This window comes from Hyperolius riggenbachi, chromosome 4, assembly GCF_040937935.1.
Source record: "Hyperolius riggenbachi isolate aHypRig1 chromosome 4, aHypRig1.pri, whole genome shotgun sequence".
Taxonomy (NCBI): Eukaryota; Metazoa; Chordata; class Amphibia; order Anura; family Hyperoliidae; genus Hyperolius; species Hyperolius riggenbachi.
This window is the reverse complement of record NC_090649.1, coordinates 127,451,914-127,472,831: the sequence shown is the minus strand read 5'-3', so window position 1 is coordinate 127,472,831 and position 20,918 is coordinate 127,451,914. Positions and strand designations below refer to the sequence as shown.

The 20,918-nt window shown below is 42.4% G+C and overlaps 1 protein-coding gene across 7 annotated transcripts in view; it reads left to right on the top strand.

Annotated features, from left to right (window-relative positions):
• Positions 1-20,918, top strand: part of SAP130 (Sin3A associated protein 130) — a 46,574-nt gene that overhangs the window by 631 nt on the left and 25,025 nt on the right. For 4 of the 7 annotated variants that reach the window (XM_068280571.1, XM_068280570.1, XM_068280568.1 and 1 more), the window contains exons 2-7: positions 6,115-6,217; positions 6,342-6,562; positions 7,892-8,050; positions 12,859-12,973; positions 16,047-16,168; positions 19,171-19,295. In XM_068280571.1, coding sequence (XP_068136672.1) covers positions 6,121-6,217; positions 6,342-6,562; positions 7,892-8,050; positions 12,859-12,973; positions 16,047-16,168; positions 19,171-19,295 — 839 coding nt within the window. In that variant the 5' untranslated portion in view covers positions 6,115-6,120. The remainder of the gene's footprint in view (positions 1-6,114; positions 6,218-6,341; positions 6,563-7,891; positions 8,051-12,858; positions 12,974-16,046; positions 16,169-19,170; positions 19,296-20,918) is intronic. The other 3 variants (XM_068280574.1, XM_068280573.1, XM_068280572.1) reach the window with 2 other exon arrangements.

Below are 20,918 nucleotides of genomic sequence, written 5' to 3'. Positions count from 1 at the left end.
TATATGTATATTTCTATCGCGGTTCAATATGCAGCTAGCTATGCTTTTCCAAATCCACAGCAAGCTCTTCTTTGCAGCATTGGCAACAGTACTCTGCACTAGTTTCACTAGTCTAGTTTAGGGGATCCAGCAGGAAACCTCATAGAGAAATTCCACTAATGTGATTGGGTGGGCAGCACCTTCTATTTGGCCAATCACAACCTTTTGTGCTGTACAAGGTGCTGTAATTGGAGGACTGTTTCCTGCTGGGACCATGACTATGTATTCTGTTAGGAGTACAATTGTTATAAATTGCTATGAACTTATGTTTTATTATTATTATTATTATTATTATTATTAAGCGCCAACATATTACACAGTGCTGGACAATAAATAGTGATACATATATTGTAGCAAGGGGTGACAGAGAGGTAGCAAACGGTTATTCAACACAGCACAAGGTTATACATGCAATCAGGGTATAAAATCCGTTTTACAGAGACCCAGCAAATCAAGTCCAAGTTAGTCCATGAGAAGGGTGTCATTACTGGGGTGGCAAAATTAAGGACACACTAAGGGAGGGGGCTGCCAAAGGCTTACAATCTAAAGAGTAACTGAGCAACTAACTGCAGAAGGCTTGCTTTTTTTTTGTGTGTGTAAAGTTTTGTACACAGAAAGGTGTTTGTCTTTGGGCAGTGTGCAGTGCTGAAGCTGTATATGTACAGATGTGTCACTAATCTCCTGGTTAAGAGACTTGCCTAATGATATATAGGTGGTGGAGGGACAATGATAAACCAGTGACATCAGTTTAACTGGTGTTGGGGGGGATCAATACCAGATCTTTAGCAGACGGGAAGCTGCTGTACACAGCCCAGTTTCTTTTAAGATTCTCAGCCTGAGGTGGTCGGCACTAGTCTACTTTAGGGGACCCACCAGGAGACTTCATAGGGAGCAGTTCTCCAATCGCATTACCCTCTTGAAGCACAAAGCGTTGTGATTGGCCCAAATAGTGTGGGGGTAGTTTACTACAACCTATTGGAAACCAAGCAGTTCGAGAGGGTGCACATCACCCAATCACATTAGTTGAACTTCCCTGTGAGTTTTTCTGCTGGGTCCCTAAAGTAGAGTAGCGCCAGGTAGTCTTTGTCTGCCGTGGCCACGTTCAAACCAGAGTGTGTACATATCTTTAGGCAAATAGCTATTTTTCTGGCAGTTTTGATCAAATCTGCCAGACATTTGTTGCCCCAGCAAATCTAATTGATTCACGTTTGATTTATTTTGGATACTACGTCATTGAAAGTGTGATCATATGTTTGTTTTGTAATCTGTGAGCTGGGAGGAGTGACAATGGCAAGCAGTACAGACCTTTTGGTTTGGTCAGTGCTGTCAGTAGATTTCTTCTTAGTGTTCTATATGGTGTAGGAATTAATCAGTATATGATTAGAGAAGGCTTAATTGGTTTGACATATCGGGTTGTAATTGACTATTTTCACCTGCACTGATCCATTGACTGTAAGTATATACCTATATGTCAGTAAGGGTGGAGTCACAGTGGTCCGTTGCAGAATGCATGCATTTATGAGTGTGAACTGCAGTGGAGACTGGACATAGACTTTAATAAAAAGCCTGCATGCAGCGACTTAGAATAACGTTATCCGTTATGAAGTACTGTGAACAGGCCCATAGAATTGTATGGGCACTGAGTTGACATGCAGAATAATGCTAGGTATACACAATTCAATTTTCTGACAGATTTCCTGTTGGATCGATTATTTCCAACATGTCCGATCTGATTTCTGATCGATTTTTCGAACAATTTTTCATAGAAGTGAATGGAAAATTGATTGAAAAAGAAATCGGAAATCGGATTGGACATGTTGGAAATAATCGATCTGACAGTCAGAAAATTGTATTGTTGTACCTAGCATTAGGCTTGGAACCCACTAGTAGTGCTTTTTTTTAAGTGCTTGTGATTTGAAAAGCTCTTGCTATGTGTGTGATCCCACTTAAGTGATGTGGTTATTGTTTTATTTTTTAATTACCTATAGCATTACATTAGCAAGAACCTTTTAAATCACAAGCACATAGAAAAGTGCTTCTAGTGGGTCCCAGGCCTTATTCTGCAACACAACTGAGCCCTGTGAACTGGCCTTAAAGCTAAATACAATTCAGATTTTTCTCCCTGAAATGATTATGCTTGATAGTTTTTGCTGGAAATCAAGTGTGTACAAGATTTGCCTTTACACAATCTACTAGTAGAGGTTTCTGCAGCATTTTGCTCCATGTGATACGTGATCATCTCCCTCCATTTTCTGTAGAGCACTAGATGCCACTCGGCTTGGTGCTTAAAGGACCACTGTCACGAAAATCTTAAAATTTAAAATATATGTGAACGCATATAAAGAAGTATGTTTCTTCCAGAATAAAATGAGCCATAAATTAATTTTCTCCGATGTTGCTGTCACTTACTGTAAGTAGTAGAAATCTGACATTACCGTCAGGTTTTGGGCTAGTCTATCTCCCCATAAGGATTTTCAGCATGACCTTTATTTGTTATAAATACACTCCCTGAAAAAGATTTATATAAAGATGCTGGTCAGCCTCCCTTCTTTATTTGCAAAAAAAAAAACCCTGAGAACACCTCTGAGGAGATGGGCCAGTGCAAGATCTGTCAGATTTCTACTATCTACTGACGAGTGGAAGTACAGACAGTAGAGGGCGCTCTGCTGTTTAAACTTCGGCTTGCCACAGGAGGAGACAGGAAGTAATGAGGAGACAGGCCAACCGGAGAAAGTGTGAGCACGGACCGAGGACTTGCACTAGCGGACAGGTAATGTATCACTGCCACTATGCTGCATCGGTCGATCACTGGTAATGACTCTCTCCCGACCCGCCCGCGATCGAGCACAATTTTCCGCCGGGACAGATTGATGGAATCGATCGATTTTGGATGGAAATCGATCGGTCAACATTTTGCGTTATTGATTTCACAGCAGATTCGATCACAGTGATCGAATCTGCTGTATATCGGCGGGAAATCGACGCAGTGTATGGGTAGCATAACACTACCACCTGAAATCTGTTAAGATCAACTTGGGTTACAAAGTGTGTACTAGGCTCTAGAAACACAGTGCGATGTTTTATTCTACCTAATAAAAGCCCAGGTTTCTGTATCCATGTGTTGCACCATAGTGCGCATGTGCTGGGCCGTGGCCACGCATGCAGACGGATGGGGCCGCACGTTTAATCCTTGCAGTATGTATGCTTAAATTGAGGTTTCCTCAGAATTGAATGTTCTTTCAAATAGGCCTATTAAACATTGAGCTATTAGGGCTATGGCCCACTAAAGCGCTTTTAGCAGCGCTTTGGAATCGGCAGCCAAAACCAATAGGCCAATTAAAGTCAATGTAGCAGAGCCCACACAGCAATTTCAATTTGACAAAATCGCGAATGTGGAACATGCAGCATTTTCAGAGCGATTTAATAGAGGAAAGTGAAAATTGCTTTCCTCCAAATCCAAGTGATCAGAAGTTTCGATCAGAATCTTTGAGGTATCGCACATGTATTTTTGAGATTGCCGCAATTTGGGGATAAAAGATCATAGACTCCGAAAAAACTGGTTGGTTAGAAAAATCAAGAAAAAATAAGTGAATAAAGGAAGTTTGGTATGTACTTAATAGTTGCATACATTTTTTACTGGTTGAATACAATTTCACAATTCACACACCATACAATTCTTAGTAAAATTGGTCTTAATTTTTCAACCTCCATGTCCAATCTAAAGAAAAAATGGAAAATTAAAATTCTCGATGAAAAACAAAAGCTTTAGGTTTTTCAGGACAACCAATCGCTCCATGTGCATATCTGTTTAATGTTCACTACTGATTTTAGGACATTTATGAATTTGTCTCACTTATTCGATATGCTACCTAATAAAAATAAATTACCGATATACATTTTTCTCATTAACTTTAGGTTGTGTCTTTATGGATAGTTCTTGCCACTTGTCTGTAACCAGTTGAACGACTTAAAGTACAGCAGTAGTGAGAAGCAGGGCTGTGGAGTCGGGACAAAAATCTTCCGACTCCTCAGTTTATGAAACCACGACTCCAGGTACCCAAAATGGCTCTGTCTCCTCGACTCCGACTCCTTAGCCTAATACTTAACATGGCTGTGGATTTTGTACAAAAATCATCCGACTCCCGACTCCGACTCCTCAGTTTATGAAATCAACGACTCCAACTCCGACTTCGGGTGCCCAAAATTACTCCGACTCCTCGACTCCAACTCCGACTCCACAGCCCTGGTGAGAAGAATATATAGACTGCCATATTGATTTCCTTTTAAAGGACAACTGAAGTGAGAATATGGAGGCTGCAGTATTTCCTTTTAAACTACACTAGTTGCCTGGAAGACCTGCTGGTCTCTTTGGCTCCAGTAGTGTCAGACTCGCACCAGAAACAAGCATGCAGCTAATCATGCCAGATTTGACAAAGTCAGAAACCCCTGATCTGCTGCATGGTTGTTCATGGTCTCTGATTAAAAGGCAGAGGATCAGCAGGACAGCCAGGCAACTCGCATTGCTTAAAAGGAAATTAATATGGCAGCCTCCACATCACTCTCACTTCAGTTGTCCTTTAAACAATACCCGTTGCCCGACAGCCCTGCTGATCTAATTGGCTGACGTAGTGTCTGAATAATACTAGAAACAAGCATGCAGGTAATCTTGTCAGATCCGACAATAATATCAAACACCTGATCTGCATAGGGTTGTTCAGTGTATGTGGCTAAAAGTATTCGAGGCAGAGGATCAGTACAGGATAGCCAGGCAACTGGTATTGCTTAAAAGGAAATAAATATGGCAGCCTCCATATCCCTCTCGCTACAGTTGTCCTTTAAAAAGTTATTCTGCAGGTGGTAGTGTGAGAAGCAGCTATGACTGGCCTTTTACTCAGTCTACCCCAAAGATGCTGCAGAAACAGACTTGGGCTGGCAGTGTGCTGGGGCAGCAGGGAACAGGTGTATGGCACTTGATTCTCAACCTAAAGAATCTGTCCCATTGGATTTGGGTTTTCTGTAGAGAAATATATTTCTTATGGTAATGAAAGATCAGCATTGGTCTAGATGTACCTTAAAGTGTACTAGAGCTGAGCAAAATTCAAAAGTAGATACTTACCTGTGGCTTCCTCCAGCAGCATAAGCATGCCGTCCTCCCGCGGTCTGCCGTTCAGCCGCGGTCAGTCGAGTTCAGTCTGGGTCTTCTGGGCTGATCGTGGCTGAACGGCAGATGAGAGAATGCAAGGCCAGTGCTTTTCTGCTCAACTCACTTACAGCAGAGGAGGAGGAGGTGAGCCAATGACAGCCGAGTGCTCCCCAAAACTAGCCGGTTGGAGCACCCGGCTAAATGAGCCTGGGGAGAACACTGCTGAGTTGAGTGATATGGAGGCTGACATATTTATTTCCTTTTAAACAATGCATGTTACCTGGCAGAACTTTTGATCTTCTTAGTGTCAGTTTCAACCCTGGAATAAGCATGCGGCTAATCCAGTTAGAATTGAGTCAGAGGACCTGATCTGCATGCTTGTTCAGGGTCTATGGCTTAAAGTATTGGAGACACAGGATCAGGGGGGCAGCCAGATTACTTTCGTTGTTTAAATGGAAATAAATATGGCAGCCTCCATATCTTTCGGGTTCCATTTCCATTCTGGATTATAACCATTCTTCCATTTTTAAGATTTTCCAATTCTACAACATGCATAAAATAAGAATTAAATCAGCAAAAATCTTCCTGAGGTTCTTAGCCTTTGTTGTCCAAGGACTGGTTTTAGGACAACCCTGAATTAGGCCGGGCTGTGGAGTTGGTACAAAAATCATCCGACTCCAATTCTGACTCCAGGTATAGAAAATGGCTCAGACTCCTTAGTCTTACTTACCTGGACTGTGGATTTGGCACAAAAATCATCCGACGACTCAGTTTATAAAACCTCCGACTCCAGGTACCCAAAATTGCCCTGACTCCAACTCCGTTCCACAGCCCTGGAATTAGGTGTACATTTTTTTTAAACTGTGTAAAGCTTTAACCGTTATAATTTAAGTAATCTTGTGTAATTTTTCCATGCATTATTTTTCTTTCAGGAGGATATGAGTTCTCAGCAATTCCCCCGGCAAGGGGCTCCCATCCCTCCGCCACAAATTGCAAGTGGTGGAGCCCCTATGGGACAGAATATGCAAGTTCCAGGTAATGCAGTTCTGTTAAGCCCAATATTGTTGGTCTTCCTGAATGCTGCATGCGTAAGCTTAGTTACTTTGTGCATTTGTGACTGTTAATCAATTCTGAGATCCAATCATTGTCACTTGTTCAGGTGTAGAAGATCATATCCGTGAAATGGAAAACCAGCCACGCGATCCCCTTACTGCTAATTCAGTTCTTCCCCCGCGGGATGACAAACAGGAAGCTGTGGTGGTCAGACCTTATCCTCAGCTGCAAATGGTTCCCCACCACACAGCTGGCCCCCTTACTATGGCTGCCCAGTCTGCTCATCTTCCTGCTGTTCCACTGTCCTTCTCAGAGGGCATCCTTAAGGTGAGTTTGTTTGATACTCTTTAATAAAACTGTTCATTCAAGCTCATGGACCTCAATTCACTAAGCATTACTGCATTCTGTAGTGCAGACAACAGCTGATTTCACCAGTTTGTAAAATGTCAATTCACTAAGGCTGTTACCGCTTGGAAAAGTAAAAATATGGACTTGTGAGGTAAATACCTCATAAATGTAAATTCACAAAGATTAGCATGCGGTAAAACAAGCAAGGTTCGGTATTTATCTCCAGCCTGGGGTTGTCGGTAAATAACAGCCATTGGGTAAAATGTAAAGGGGCTTGTACATGGGCACAGGGAGAGTGCGGTGGCTTGTGCAGAAACAATGTAAAGTCTGTATGCAGAATACACGTAGGCTCTTTGAAAGATACTCTCACACTCATACTATTTAGCCTCTTTGCTTTCCTTCCCTGAGAGAGCAGAGCTGCTGAAGCCATCCGAGGAGACAATCCTGTCCACCTGCGGCACCTGCTGGCGGGGATTAGAGCACACACCAAGGAGAAGCATCCAGGGCTGTGGAGTCGGTGGATTCAATAAACTGAGGAGCCTGAGTCAGGTGATTTTTGTACTGACTCTACAGCCCTGGTAAGTATTGGACTAAGGAGTCGGAGCAATTTTGGGTACCTGGAGTCGGAGTCGATGGTTTCATAAACTGAGGTGTTGGAGTCTGATGAGTTTTGTACTGACTCTACAGCCCTGGAAGCAGCACCACCCGGACTGTACACAGACATGCTGAAGATGAGCTATGCTGCTGACCCTATTGCTGCACTATAAGCCCCAGCATCCTGCATTACTGCACTCTTACCAAACACTTCTGTTGGTTATTTATCTTGAGACTCTCGCACTGCGGGAAAAACTTGATAAATTAAATAATAGTCTGAAATACCACATTACGTCTTTACCAGAACGCTGGATAATGACCGAACGGACCTTAGTGAATTGAGGCCATGGTGTATAATACATTATTATACAATTTTAAAGCCCAGCCTTGGGCGATGAAAATTGAAAAAAAAAATCTCCACTATGTACTCATAGCCAAATTAATGTAAGATGAATTTTACCTTTTGGGTTTGTTTGACTCCCAAAGTAGCCATTGATTGGTAAGTCAGTTCTGGAAGTGGAGAGCTCCATTTACCTCTGACAATGGAGTTGTAAGGATAGTCTTATATTGCGTAGCATTGTGCTTGGAGGACAGCGGAGTAAGGTGGCTTTGGACCTGCGCAGTGCTTTTTGAGCTTCAGTATCTAAAGGGCTTGTTGACTTAAGCATCTAGACTTTCTGTAGACATAAGTATGCTGTCAATATCTTCCAACAGCAGCCTCTGAAGCCTGCTATCCCCAGCCGACCCATTGCTCCAGCACCACCCTCAGCCCTTTCTGCTGTACCCAAAGTTTCCGGGCCAGTGACGGTCACCATGGAAAGTGGTCTTCCTCAGGCTTCTGCTATTCCTGTTGCTACTATCAGTGGACAGCAGGTCAGTGCTGAATAACAAAAAAACAAAAAAAAAAAAAAAAAAAACTGAAGCTTTGTTGCTTTTGGTTATTTGATGTAAAGTGGTCCTGAAGCATGCAGTATGACTCAGTTTCCACATGTAGAGCACCAAAAATGTGTTGGGTAGAAAGAGGTCGCAGCAAATAAGTGTACTTTTTTTTTTTATAAGAAGAAAAGTTTGCTTTCTAATGGAGCTTTTTCATGTAGTAATACCCTCTGTATTATTGCTTGTTCCAATGGTGGATGGGAATTTATCTGTAACCCATCTCTCTCTGCTTATTGCTAACTTGATGCTTCTGCTCACAAACCGATTATCCTGCCACAGCAGAAAATGCAAACAGGAAGAGGAAACTGAGCAGCTTATGTTGGTTTATCCTTGTATGCTCTGCACTGTGACAAGCTGATTTATGTACAAATTTTGCATGTACAAAAAGTAAGCACACACTTCATATTTCACTAGGAGACAATCCGGTTGCTAATGTAAAGAATTAGAAAATGTTTTCCGCCCAAAAGGCAATTTAGACAAACGGTAGGGGGGAAGTATCGATGCAAAACCAAAAAGTCTGGAATAATAAAAATATATACATCACTTTATTTCCATCACGTTTAAAATGAAATATACAAAAATAAGGAGAATCAAGAGTTTTCTAAAAAGTTAAGGTTATCAAACCTAACTTCACTGGGGAAACGCCCATAAGTTATCAGCAACAGCTGTCATATTGCCTTTAGCGGCATAAGTATTTAGATAGGAATGACCAGTCTAATATATCAATTGCCTCACAAATAAAGCCTAAAGAGTAATGAACAGCTCAAAAATTGGGGATAGCAATTGAGGGTCTGGGGAGCAGCACTGGCTGCCCATGCAATAAATAGGCAGTATGCGCTAGTCACTACACAGCATAGATCATTCAATTCAAACTAAATATACAATAGGAAAGAATGCAATAGATTAGAGGATAGCATGGATCATATTTAGGCAGTCCCCATGTACTGGTCTCAGGGCAGTATACTGTGTGCACACAAAGTTGATTGTTGAAACTATTCATGCAATATGGGATAGCCAAAATAAAAGTGCCCATAGAGAGTGGTTCTATCAATCGCAAACTATGGCATATCTTAAAAGTAAAAAGGTAGCTCGTGTTCCCAACGATGCTATGTTTTTATAGAGGCCACCTCAGAGTTTACACGCCTTTTGGTGTAGGTTATATTGGAATCACATTTATTGTTCAGTAATACTTGGGGGCAATAGTCCGCTAGGAGAGGAGTTCTCCTTAATGTGGCCCTACAAGTCACTATTTTTTTTCGGTGAGACGTTTCACCAGTATGCAGCAAGTTGCCTGGTTTATAAACACTGTGTTTCGCATTCGAGAGGTTATTAAACCCATCTATCATGGCATTTTTCTGATGTACTTGCCCCTCTGCCGGTTTGCACCTTAATAATCGAGCAATCACTGTGTCGCTGTATAAGCTACAGTTATGTGCAACCTAAGTTCATATATTGTCAAATAATCCTCTATTGCCATGCTGTGGAGGTTGCTCATTGCTGAGAGTGCTCCAGTATGTGGCAAGTGTCCCCCAGTCTCTGCCACTAATATCTAAAATTAGAATCTGGTGCAAATGATTGGGGCTTTGTAATGCTGGGGATACACGGGTCGACCGGCAGCTCGATTAGCCGCCGGATCGACCCCAGCCGCGTTCCCGCTCGTCCGCGCGGATCAATAACCGCTCGCCCCCACCGGCGCTTCCTTATCAGCGCTCGATTCCCTGCCATTGTCCGCGGGCGGGGGTCAAGCGGCTTGATCGGGCCAGCTGAATATTATCAGCTGGCCGGATCAACTGGTCGATACACGTATAGAAACGGAGAGAGAGAGGGTGTGGAGAGATTTGCTTTATTTAGACCTTCACATTTCATTTAAAAATGGTTGGCATTGCCATGGCTAAAATGAGGCCTTTTAGTTATCGGTGCTTTATCAAAATTAATTTGACCATGTAAGTTTGCACTTAAAAAGAACCTTAAAGTGGACCCAAATTAAAAATACAAGATTTCAGAAATAAAATCTATTTTCGAAATTATAATAATAAATAGAAGCCTTTTTTCAGCTGCATGATGACAAATATAAAATATTTTAATTTATTGGAGAAACCCCTCCCCTTCCTTTCAAATTGCCGGGACAAAATCCAGCAAACTGGTGGAGTAGATAGTGTCCAGCAAAGGAGGAATTACTAATAGCTGCCACCTGTATAACACTAGTTATGAAAAGAGAAGGGTGAAAAGCATGCACTGAAATGCTCATAGGCGTGAAGGAGTGTTTATCTTTGTATGTGTCAGTGGTGCAACTAAATATTTTGAACTAAAAAAAAAAGTTTGGTTTGGGTCCGCTTTAACTGAGCGTGATATGGATGTTTCCTTTTAAACAATACCAGTTGCCTGGCTGTCCTGCTGGTCTCTCATGCATCAGTAGTGTGTGAATCGCACACCTGAAACGAGCATGCAGCTAATCCAGTCTGACTTAAGTCAGAGCACCTGATCTGCATGCTTGTTCAGGGGCTGTGGCTAAAAGTATTAGACACAGGATCAGCAGAAGAGTCAGGCAACTGGTATTTTAAAAGGGAAAATCCCCATCCTTCTCAGTTTAGGTTTCCTTTAAAAGGAATATGACTTGGCAGTTGCTTAACAGACACAATACAATGACAGTATATATTACAAGTCAAGGACAGTATGTAAGTTATAGTGGCAGTAAACAAGGTGAGAAGTGTTCATTTTCAGATCTATGCTGTAACCCAACCCATTCAAGTCATAGCAGATTTAACATGGCTCTGCAGTAAGCATGGCTACTGCCTGGGAAAGGAATTATATAACTATAAGTCAAGAAGATTTATAGCCAATTTTGTCAAGGTCAATTGACCCAATAAGTTCAGCTCAAGAACACAACTGAAAATTCTAAAAGAGGTTTTAAAGAGAACCCGAGGTGTGTTTAATGAATGTTATCTGCATACAGAGGCTGGATCTGCCTATACAGCCCAGCCTCTGTTGCTATCCCAAACCTCACTAAGGTCCCCCTGCACTCTGTAATCCCTCATAAATCACAGCCGTGCTGTGAGGCTGTGTTTACATCTGTAGTGTCAGTCTCAGCTGCTCCCCCGCCTCCTGCATAGCTCCAGTCCCTGCCCCCGTCCCTTCCCTCCAATCAGCAGGGAGGGAAGGGATGCAGGCGGGGACCGGAGTTCTGCAGGAGACGGGGAGAGCAGCAGACTGACACTATAGAGATAAACACAGCCAGCTCTGACAAGCTGTTTGTCAGCAGCGTGGCTGTGATTTATAAGGGATTTCAGAGTGCAGGGGGACCTTAGTGGGGTTTGGGATAGCAACAGAGGCTGGGCTGTATAGGCAGATGCAGCCTCTGTATGCAGATAATATTCTTCAAACCCACCTCGGGTTCTCTTTAAAGAATTTAAGATTTTCATCCTGTGCTGGAAAGGAAGCCCTCACTGTTAGAGGAGCTATCAGCCATATTATCTCCGAAGACACACACACACCACACACACTTACTCTACTTACTTAACATATGTATTGCACTGTCCATGTTTTGATTTTAGTGATTATTCTATTGTAAAAAAAAGAGGAAATCCTTCTTAGGATTCTCCAATTCTCCATTTTAACTGTGTCTATGTTGATCTTTATTTTAACTGTCTATCTTGAAGCCAATCCTTGTGTCATTTCCTCCCTTACTCTCCTTTGCTAACAGAGGTGGGGGCGGGGGGGGGGGGGCTTCAGCCAATTGGGCTGCATTAGTTAAGTCTGAGAGGAAAGTAAAGAAGCAAAAAAGACAACCCAGCATGCCCTGCAACTTCCTTTGTGCAGCAATGTACCAAATAAGAGTCAGGTAAACTGGGGAATGATTATTATCAACCAGAAAAGTAATAGTGATTTTTATCTTTTAGATTGCCTGGTTAGCATCCGTATTACTTGTCTACCAGATAAAAATAAAGAATTGAATTTATACCCAACCGTTACACTTTAAAGAAAGATATCAGAGTGCACTACTATGAGAAGTTGCATGGGGAGGTGTACCAGGAGGAAATCACTGTGTGAAAGGTAGGGGTGGCAGCAGGTAGAGCTCAGGCTGCTCCAATGCTGCGTTGCTGCTGTAATTTTTTTGTGTGGATTCAGCCACACGTTACAGCACAGCTTAATCTAAATAAACCATCTAATAGCTTAGTAAGCAGCGTGCCTAAGTGTTTTTTGTGTCAAAGCAGATTCTATGCCAAAAATTCCTTTCTAAACATGTTGGTAATGACTTAAAGTAGCAGAGCTGAATGCGCTATCAGCAGGGATTGCTTGGATCAGCATTGCTCAGCATGATCATACTGTTTAGACTACACAGAAGAGAAACATATACTGATCTTTTAATAGTGTTGTTCAGGAAATCGCTGGAGATTGGGATTTGGACCAGCTAATTCACATGTTAATGAATCACTTTGCATCCAGTCCTTATTTCCCCCTTATGGCTGAGCAGTTTGGGCTATGTTCCTATTTGATCAGCAATAACCTTATACCTACTTATGACACCTAAAATGATTTTCAATTCTTTTCAAGACAAACCAGACTTTCATTGTGTAGTATCTTTTCCCATGCTAGCGAATGCGCTGTGCTGTGCTCATCAGTGCAGGGTACGTATATAAACACCCTGGAGCCCACGGAGGATCCAGAAAGGATATAGATGTACTGGAGCAGAGACAAAAGTGGTTTGTTAATGCCCTATCCTTATTGTTATGTGTTGATTTCTTTAGGGGCACCCTAATAGTCTACATCACATTATGGCTGCCACCAATATGCAGATGTCCATTATCCGCAGCGGTGCACCAGGACCGCCTCTACATATCGGAGCATCCCATCTTCCTAGAGGTATCATACTTGACTACAACATTGAGTGATTACTGTATTGATGTGTGTTTCTGTGTTCTCTGTAAGAAGCTAGTGTATGTGTCTTTGCTATATTAATAGAGGAAATCATGGAAAGAGCTATACTGGCTACAGTTATTGTATTATTGGTTCTCACTAAAATGTCTCTATAGTGGATTTTATTTTAAAAGAAAAATTTCATATTACTGTTATTATTCATTGGGTAACATGGCAGACTATTGGAATGTAAATCCAGCCTCTATCATTCGCTGGGGGTCACTGCTTTACTACTAAGGGATCTGACCAATGCAGACAGTGGTGGAGGAAAGCATTAGGTGTGGGGGGCACAGCACTACCACTAAGGGATCTGACCAATGCAGACAGTGGTGGAGGAAAGCATTAGGTGGGGGGGGGGGGTGGGTGGACACAGCACTACCACTAAGGGATCTGACCAATGCAGACAGTGAAGGAGGAAAGCATTAGGTATGGGGGACACCGCGCTACCAGTAAGGGATCTGACCAATGCAGACAGTGAAGGAGGAAAGCAATAGGTATGGGGGACACCGCGCTACCAGTAAGGGATCTGACCAATGCAGACAGTGAAGGAGGAAAGCATTAGGTATGGGAGAAACAGCGCTACCACTAAGGGATCTAACCAATGCAGACGGTCAGCGATTGCCTTTTGTGTCCCTGCACTTCTCATTATAACAGTGCTGACCTTCCGATTGGTAAAATAGAAGTTTACTGTAAAATCGGATAGGAACACTGTCAGTGTGAAACGGCCATAGTGCGCTGTAAAAAGTTACTAACAGTGGTAAAGCGTGGCCCGCATTTGCGTCAGGTTTTCACACATTTTTCAAGACAAGACAACATTTATATTACGCTTTTCTCCTGGGGGACTCAAAGTGCCTGAGCTACAGCCATTAGGACGTGCTCTATAGGTAGTAGCAGTGTTAGAGACTTGCCTATGATCTCCAGGTGCTGGCTTACTGAGCAGGCAGAGCCGAGATTCGAACCCAGGTCGCCTGTGTCAGAGGCAGAGCCCTTAACCATTTTTTCATTTTGTGAAGTTCAAAAAATGTGAGCCTGTAGAGACATGGAAGGGGGAGACTGCTGTTACTATGGTGTTTTTTTTTTTTTTTTATAAAATCTTGGCAATGTACACTGATTACACTAGGTGAATTTGAGAAGTGTTGTGAGCATGAAAGAATTGCTAAAACCTGGTATTGGAAGAAATCTACAAAATGCCCTGTACCTAAATGGCAAGTACTGTGTGCCTTTGTATTAAATATTAAATTGAGCTGCCGAGAATACACTCATGCAAGCAAGCTTTCTGCCTCAAACGGAGTCATTTTTTTCCCAGTCTGTTTAGACAAGACAAGAGAAGACAAATAACATTTATATTGTGCTTTTCTCCTGGCGGACTCAAAGCGGCAGAGCAGCAGCCACTAGGACGCGCTCTATAGGCAGTAGCAGTGTTAGGGAGACTTGCTAAAGGTCTCCTACTGAATAGGTGCTGGCTTACTGAACAGGCAGAGCCGAGATTCGAACCCTGATCTCCTGTGTCAGAGGCAGAGCCCTTAACCATTAGACCGTATCTACATACTTCAATCTGTACATGTTACTAAAGACTAAGATGCTGTTCACAGTGGTCAGTTGCATTGCAGAATAATTCTGCATGTCAACTCACTGCCCATACAATTCTATGGGGCTGAAGAAAAAGAAGGGACACAGCCCAATATAGTGTAGTAAGTTGGGTGATGGGTAAATGGAAAAGTATATGATAGATATACTCACAAGTCAGGGTTACCAATTAGGCAACCACTGTGTAGGCAGGTGAGGAGATTAGGCCTCTCCTCACTCAATGAGATCAGAGGTGCCAACAGAATAAAATATATCTAAAAACTTTAAAATTCCTCGGGATGCGGTGGTGGACTCATCTCCCCGAAGCAGACATGATACTGTCGGTTTTAGTACAAACAAACTTATTTATATACTCCAACATACAGTGCAACGCGTTTCGCGGGTATATTCCAGCTTCTTTAGGCAATAACGAACAGGAAGGCGCTTATTGTGACCTTAAAGGGAACCAGAGAGGATGCAATATACATACCTGGGGCTTCCTCCAGCCCCATACGCACGGAGCGCTCCCACGTCGCACTCCTCCGCTGCCTGCATCAGCCGCCACCAGGTCCCGTCATTGCCGCAAGTCGGCCGGCGGACGCGGCCAATTCTCCGCATCACCGGGTGCTCTCCCCATACAGATACGCATGTGGCTGTTAACTGCGCAGCCGCATGCGTACATGTATGGAGGGAGCCCCTGTGATGCGGACAATTGGCCGCGTCCGCCGGAAGTGACGGGTCCGGTACCGGCGGATCCAGGAAGCTGAGGATGGCGGCGTGGGAGCGATTCAGGCTTATGGGGCTGGAAGAAGCCCCCGGTATGTATAAAATCTGTTTCTTTTTTCACCCCCCGTTCCTCTCTGGTTCCCTTTAAGACTTCACTGTGTGTATTCCTTTTCGTTATTGCCTGAAGAAGCTGCAATATACTCGTGAAACGCGTTGCACTGTATGTTGGAGTATATAAATAAGTTTGTTTGTACTAAAACCGATGGCATCATGTCTGCTTCGGGGAGATAAGTCCGCCACCGCCTCCCGAGGAATTTTTTAAATTTTTAGATCTATTTTATTCTTTTGGCGCCTCTGTTCTCCTTACAAAATTCTGTGGGGCTGTTCACAGTATCCAATCACGTTATTCTAACTCGCTGCATGTAGGCTTTTGTATTAAAGTCTATGTCCAGTCTCCATTGCAGTTCACACTCATTATAACGCGTGGGTTATACAACTGACCACTGTGTACCTAGCCTAAAGGTGCCCATACGCACATCCCCAAAATGTCAGATGGATTTTTGACTAAGAATCCATCGAAAGTATCTATTGGACAGAATTGAAAATGTAAAACAATCGGGGGTGGGGCAAGAGCATTGGCAGATCCATAGTCTTTTATAGTAACCTTGAACTGCAGAATGGCTCTGGGAACCTTTTCTTTTTTACAGACTTTTCTTACTTCTGTTAGGTGCTGCTGCAGCTGCAATGATGTCCAGTTCGAAAGTGACCACTGTCTTGAGACCGGCATCTGCTCAGATGCCCTCAGCTGCCCAGTCTGCAGCTCAGCATATCATTCACCCTCCAATTCAGGTAAGTTATTTGTCGGCACAGGGAACTCAAGTTAAAGCAGATCCGAGATGAAAAACCTAACTATAACAAGTAATTTGTCTATATATCTTATCTAAAGTTTAGATAGTTTACACAGCAAATCTAGCTGCAAACAACTTCAACATTTTATGATTATTTATTCCTGTGATGCAATGAGTGGCCATGTTCTGTATGTCACATTACATACAGGCAAGCTGATAGCAGCTCCATACCTCAGCCTGTGAAAACTTCACTCCCCTCTCCTCCTCCCCTCTGCCTCTGAAATCTCTGGCTAGTAACCTCCTCCTGCCCAGACTGAGCTCCCATAAGCCCTTGCTACTAAGGCTGAGAGTGCCAGGGCACTCTGGAGACGCTGTGGGAGAGGCTTGTTTAGTTTGTAGGGAATTAGAGCTTGAGGATTGCCCTATAAACTATATGCAAGGAACACAATTATGCAATCAGTGAGGCTGCATTTCCACTTGTGCGTTGCGAATCGACGCAGTAAAAATTTGCATGCGGACGCGAAATTCGCATGCGGGTCCATGCGAATTTTCATGCGAATTCGCATGGATGACGATGTATGCGAATTTAACCATGGCAGTGCTGGTGTGCTTTGAAAATTTGCATACCCAAACCTCATGCGAATTTCCTATTAAATACATTGTATGCGATTCGCATAGCGGTATGCGAATTCTGATGGCTCTGCCATGCAAATTTTTTCTGCACAGAAAAACGCATAGGAATCCTGACAAGTGGAAACAGTCCCATTCACTTGTATTGCTATGCGAATTTGCATGCGAAAAACGCATGCGAATTCGCGATAGTGGAAATGGGCCCTAAAAGTTTACCTCGGATCCACTTTAAGTGTTTTTTTTTTGTTTTGTTTTGTTTTTTTGTTGCGGTTTATATCTTGCCAATCAAAATTGTGGCAGTGACAGGAATAAATGGCAGGGCATGCACTCCCAAAGATCAGAAGAAGCAATTTCCAAGTTGACTATTAACGTTTATTGTTCCAAAAGTGTTAAAAATATATTTTAAAATTACATGGGATGGCCACCCCATCACACCACACCGCTCAGACCACCAAACACACAACCAGACACACGCCGGCATCTAACTCTGTTCTAAGTAGAAATACAAGGTGCATTAAGCTGCGTACAATCAATACGCCATGTCCATCTCCAGAGTAACCCGGGAAGGTCAGAAAAAGACTAAATGCAGGGGACAGTCCAACAGGGTCAGCATCGGCCTGGACATTGATTTAGCAAAAGTCATGTGGTTGAGTAGCAAGCGAATCAGCCTTCACAGCAAAGCATAGCAAAGATCATGCATCTAGGCAGCAAACCGTTAATCCTTCAAAGCAAAGCATTGCAGAAATCATGCATCAAGGGTGACAGGCAGTTAATCCCCCAAAGCATGACATGGCAGGCAGAGGTGTCACAGATAGCAGTCACCAGGATGATGTCTAGCCAGGATATACCTATAGCTCATCACATGTGCTCCATAGCATGAGGAGAGGCAACTGACTTGCCACAATGCTGTGCTGCCTGTCTCTTTTTATTTATTATTCTTATTATTTTATAGCTAGATAGTATGTACCCTGTCAGGAATTTTTTGTTTTTTGTTTTTTTGGCAGAACGTGTGAATAGCCTTCCTTAACCCCACCCCCACCACCAACACCCCTTAGGCTAGAAACCCACTAGTAGAGCTTTTCTGAGCGCTTTGTGATTTGAAAAGCTCTAGCTAATGTAATGCTATGGGTGTGATCCCACTTGAGTGATGTGATTTTATAAAAATCCCCCATAGCATTGCATTACCAAGAGCTTTTTCAAATCACTCACGCTTACAAAGCGCTCCCAGTGGGTTTCTGGCCTTAAGGTGGCATTGAAGCGGGGGAAAAAATTAGTAGCAAAGAGTCTCATATTTTTAGCTTTTATAACATTGCATCATTCTGTCATTTTTGCAGTTTACGAACCACACTCAATTTAAATTATAAATGCATACATGTTTTACAGAAACTTCAGGTTGGCTTCAAACATTTGACTTGTATATACTGTTTATACAGTAGTATTTTTTTATTATAAAAATATGTCCAAATATACATTTTTAATACACAACATGCTCTTAATGTGTTTTTTTTGTTCTGCTTAATAGTCCATATCTTCCAGAAATATAAAAATAAAAGTATTAAAAAAAAAGTATATATTTAGAAGAAAAGATAGAGATACAGAAATTGTGTTCTGTGCAAGCAAACGTTTTGCTGGAATTAGTTTTAAAGCAAACCTGAAGTGGAAATAAACTTATGAAATAATGAATTGTATGTGTAGTACAGCTAAGAAATAGAACATTAGTAGCACAGATATGAGTCTCATATTGTTTCCAGTACAGGAAGAGTTAAGAAACTTCAGTTGTTATCTATACTTCTCTGAGCTCTCTAACCCAACTTGGGTCAGCTACAGTGCTGTTTTCTGAAGGACTTTTATACATCAAAGAAACAGTCAGACCTATTTAGATAATATTTTACTGCAGGGAAGTTCAAAAGGTCGTTGCCAGTACTCTGCTCTGGGTTACAGTTTAAAATACAGAGTATGGTTTTTAAATTGCAAATATGACAAAATTATGCAATGTTATAAAAAAATGCTCTATATCTGAAAATAAAAATACAGCAAAGTCCCCGTTATCCGGAATTCAGACAACCGGAAATCTTAACTTACCGACAGATTCCGACAGCAGAAAAGCGCAGTACAAATGTTAGGATTATATACATACACATTTCATTATATCATAAGTTGTGTTTTTTTTTTTTTTTTTTTTTTTTTTTTTTTTTTTTCTTCCGCTTCAGTGTCACTTTAATGAAGCTAAAGTGTGCTACATGTGAAATGAATATACAGGAAACCGCTTTCTCTTTATTAATACTGTACATATCCGTACATGAGCTTATCTTCTGCATCTCTTCATTTTAGTGCCCTAAAATTGAAACCTCTTTTTTGTTTCTTGACCTGCAGTCTCGCCCTCCAGTAACTACAGCTACTTCAGTGAACCCTGCTGTGGTAGCTACAGTGTCTGCAACTCGTGCCCAGTCTCCTGTCATCACCACCACTCCAGCCCACACTGCTGAGCCATTACTGCGGTGAGTTATCCCAGGGAAGTCTATACCTGTCACACAACCCTATTTCCAAAAAGAAGTTCTGATGCTGTGTCAAAAATGTAAATACACATTTGCCAATCTTTTAAAGCGGACCCAAACCAAACTTTTTTTTTTTTCATAATACCTAGTTGCACCACTTTGACACAAACAAAGATAAATAAACACTCCTTCAAGCCTATGAGCATTTCAGTGCATGCTTTTCACCCTTCTCTTTTCAAAACTAGGGTTATACAGGTGGCAGCCATTACTTCTGATCTTAGTAGGAGGTTTTAGATCATGGGTGTGTTTGTCATCAGCTACCCTCCCTCACAGGGGCGTCATCTATGTGAAATGTCACACAAGCTGAGATCTCCCCTGTGACATCATCAGTAGCAGCCTGTGTTTTGTTTATCTCCTCCACTAGGATTCTGTCCCGGAAATATGAAAGGAAGGGAGGGGTTCCTCCAAGAAATGTAAAATATTTTATATTTGTCATCATGCAGTTGAAAAAAAGGATATTTATTATTGTAATTTAGAAAAAAGATTTTATTTCTGAAATCTTGTATTTTTAATTTGGGTCCACTTTAAGTTTTGGATAGAGCTGCAATACATGCAAAGACAATGAATTAGATGTTTAAAATGAAATACAGGTAGTCCCCGACTTACGAACGACACACTGTTATGAACGGCATGGATTCTCTGTTACCATGGGAACAAGGCAAAAAAAAAATCTTCAAATTGGACTTGTAGTTTTTGAGAAAACCGATTTTTAAAAAAAGCAAAGAAAAAATGGCTTTTAAACTTGTATAAACAGGTACAAAAGGGCAGAGGTGACACAGAGGGGGACACTGGAGGCACAGGGGGGGACATATATGGCACAGTGTTCTGAAAACATGTACTGAAAAAAGTTTCCCTGGGGGGTACTTACCTTAGTCGATAGGGTCCAGAGGCTTCCCCATCCTCCTGTGTCCCACGGCGGTGTCGCTGCAACCCCCGGAACGCGCAGGCCGCTCTACTGTGCCTGCGCAGTAGAGCGGCTCGACGGAGAGTGGCTATTTTTGCCTATCTCCGTGGGAAGAGTGGATATTGCGTCTGCGCTGGAGCCAAGAGGTAAATATTTACATCGCCGCCGCTCCAGGAGGATTTTTGCCGCCGCTGTGGGACCGAGGAGGACAGGGGAAGCCTCAATAGGATCCAGAGGCTTCCCCCACCCGAGGTGAGTACCCCCCAGGGGAGTTTTTTTTTCATTATAGATTTTCTTCAAGAACAGATTTAGGTTAACAACAAACCTACAGTCCCTATCTCGTTCGTTAACTGAGGACTACCTGTATTAGGGCTTATAAAATATATATGCTGCAATAGGGGCAATAAGACTAGATAAGGCATGTAATGCTGTTGTATTTTTAAGAAATGAAAACGTGTTGGAACAGGCGTTCGTTCCCAAGCCATGTAATGCGGTGCAGGAAAGCATATTAAAACATATGATTACCTGACACATTGCAGGCTGCTGTCCATCTTGTACATCTCACATCATCTTTCATGAGCTATCAAATGAGGACTGAAGGGAGAACTCTCCTAATATGCCTACCAGCACCACTCTGCTTGGGAGAGTGGACGCTTACTAAT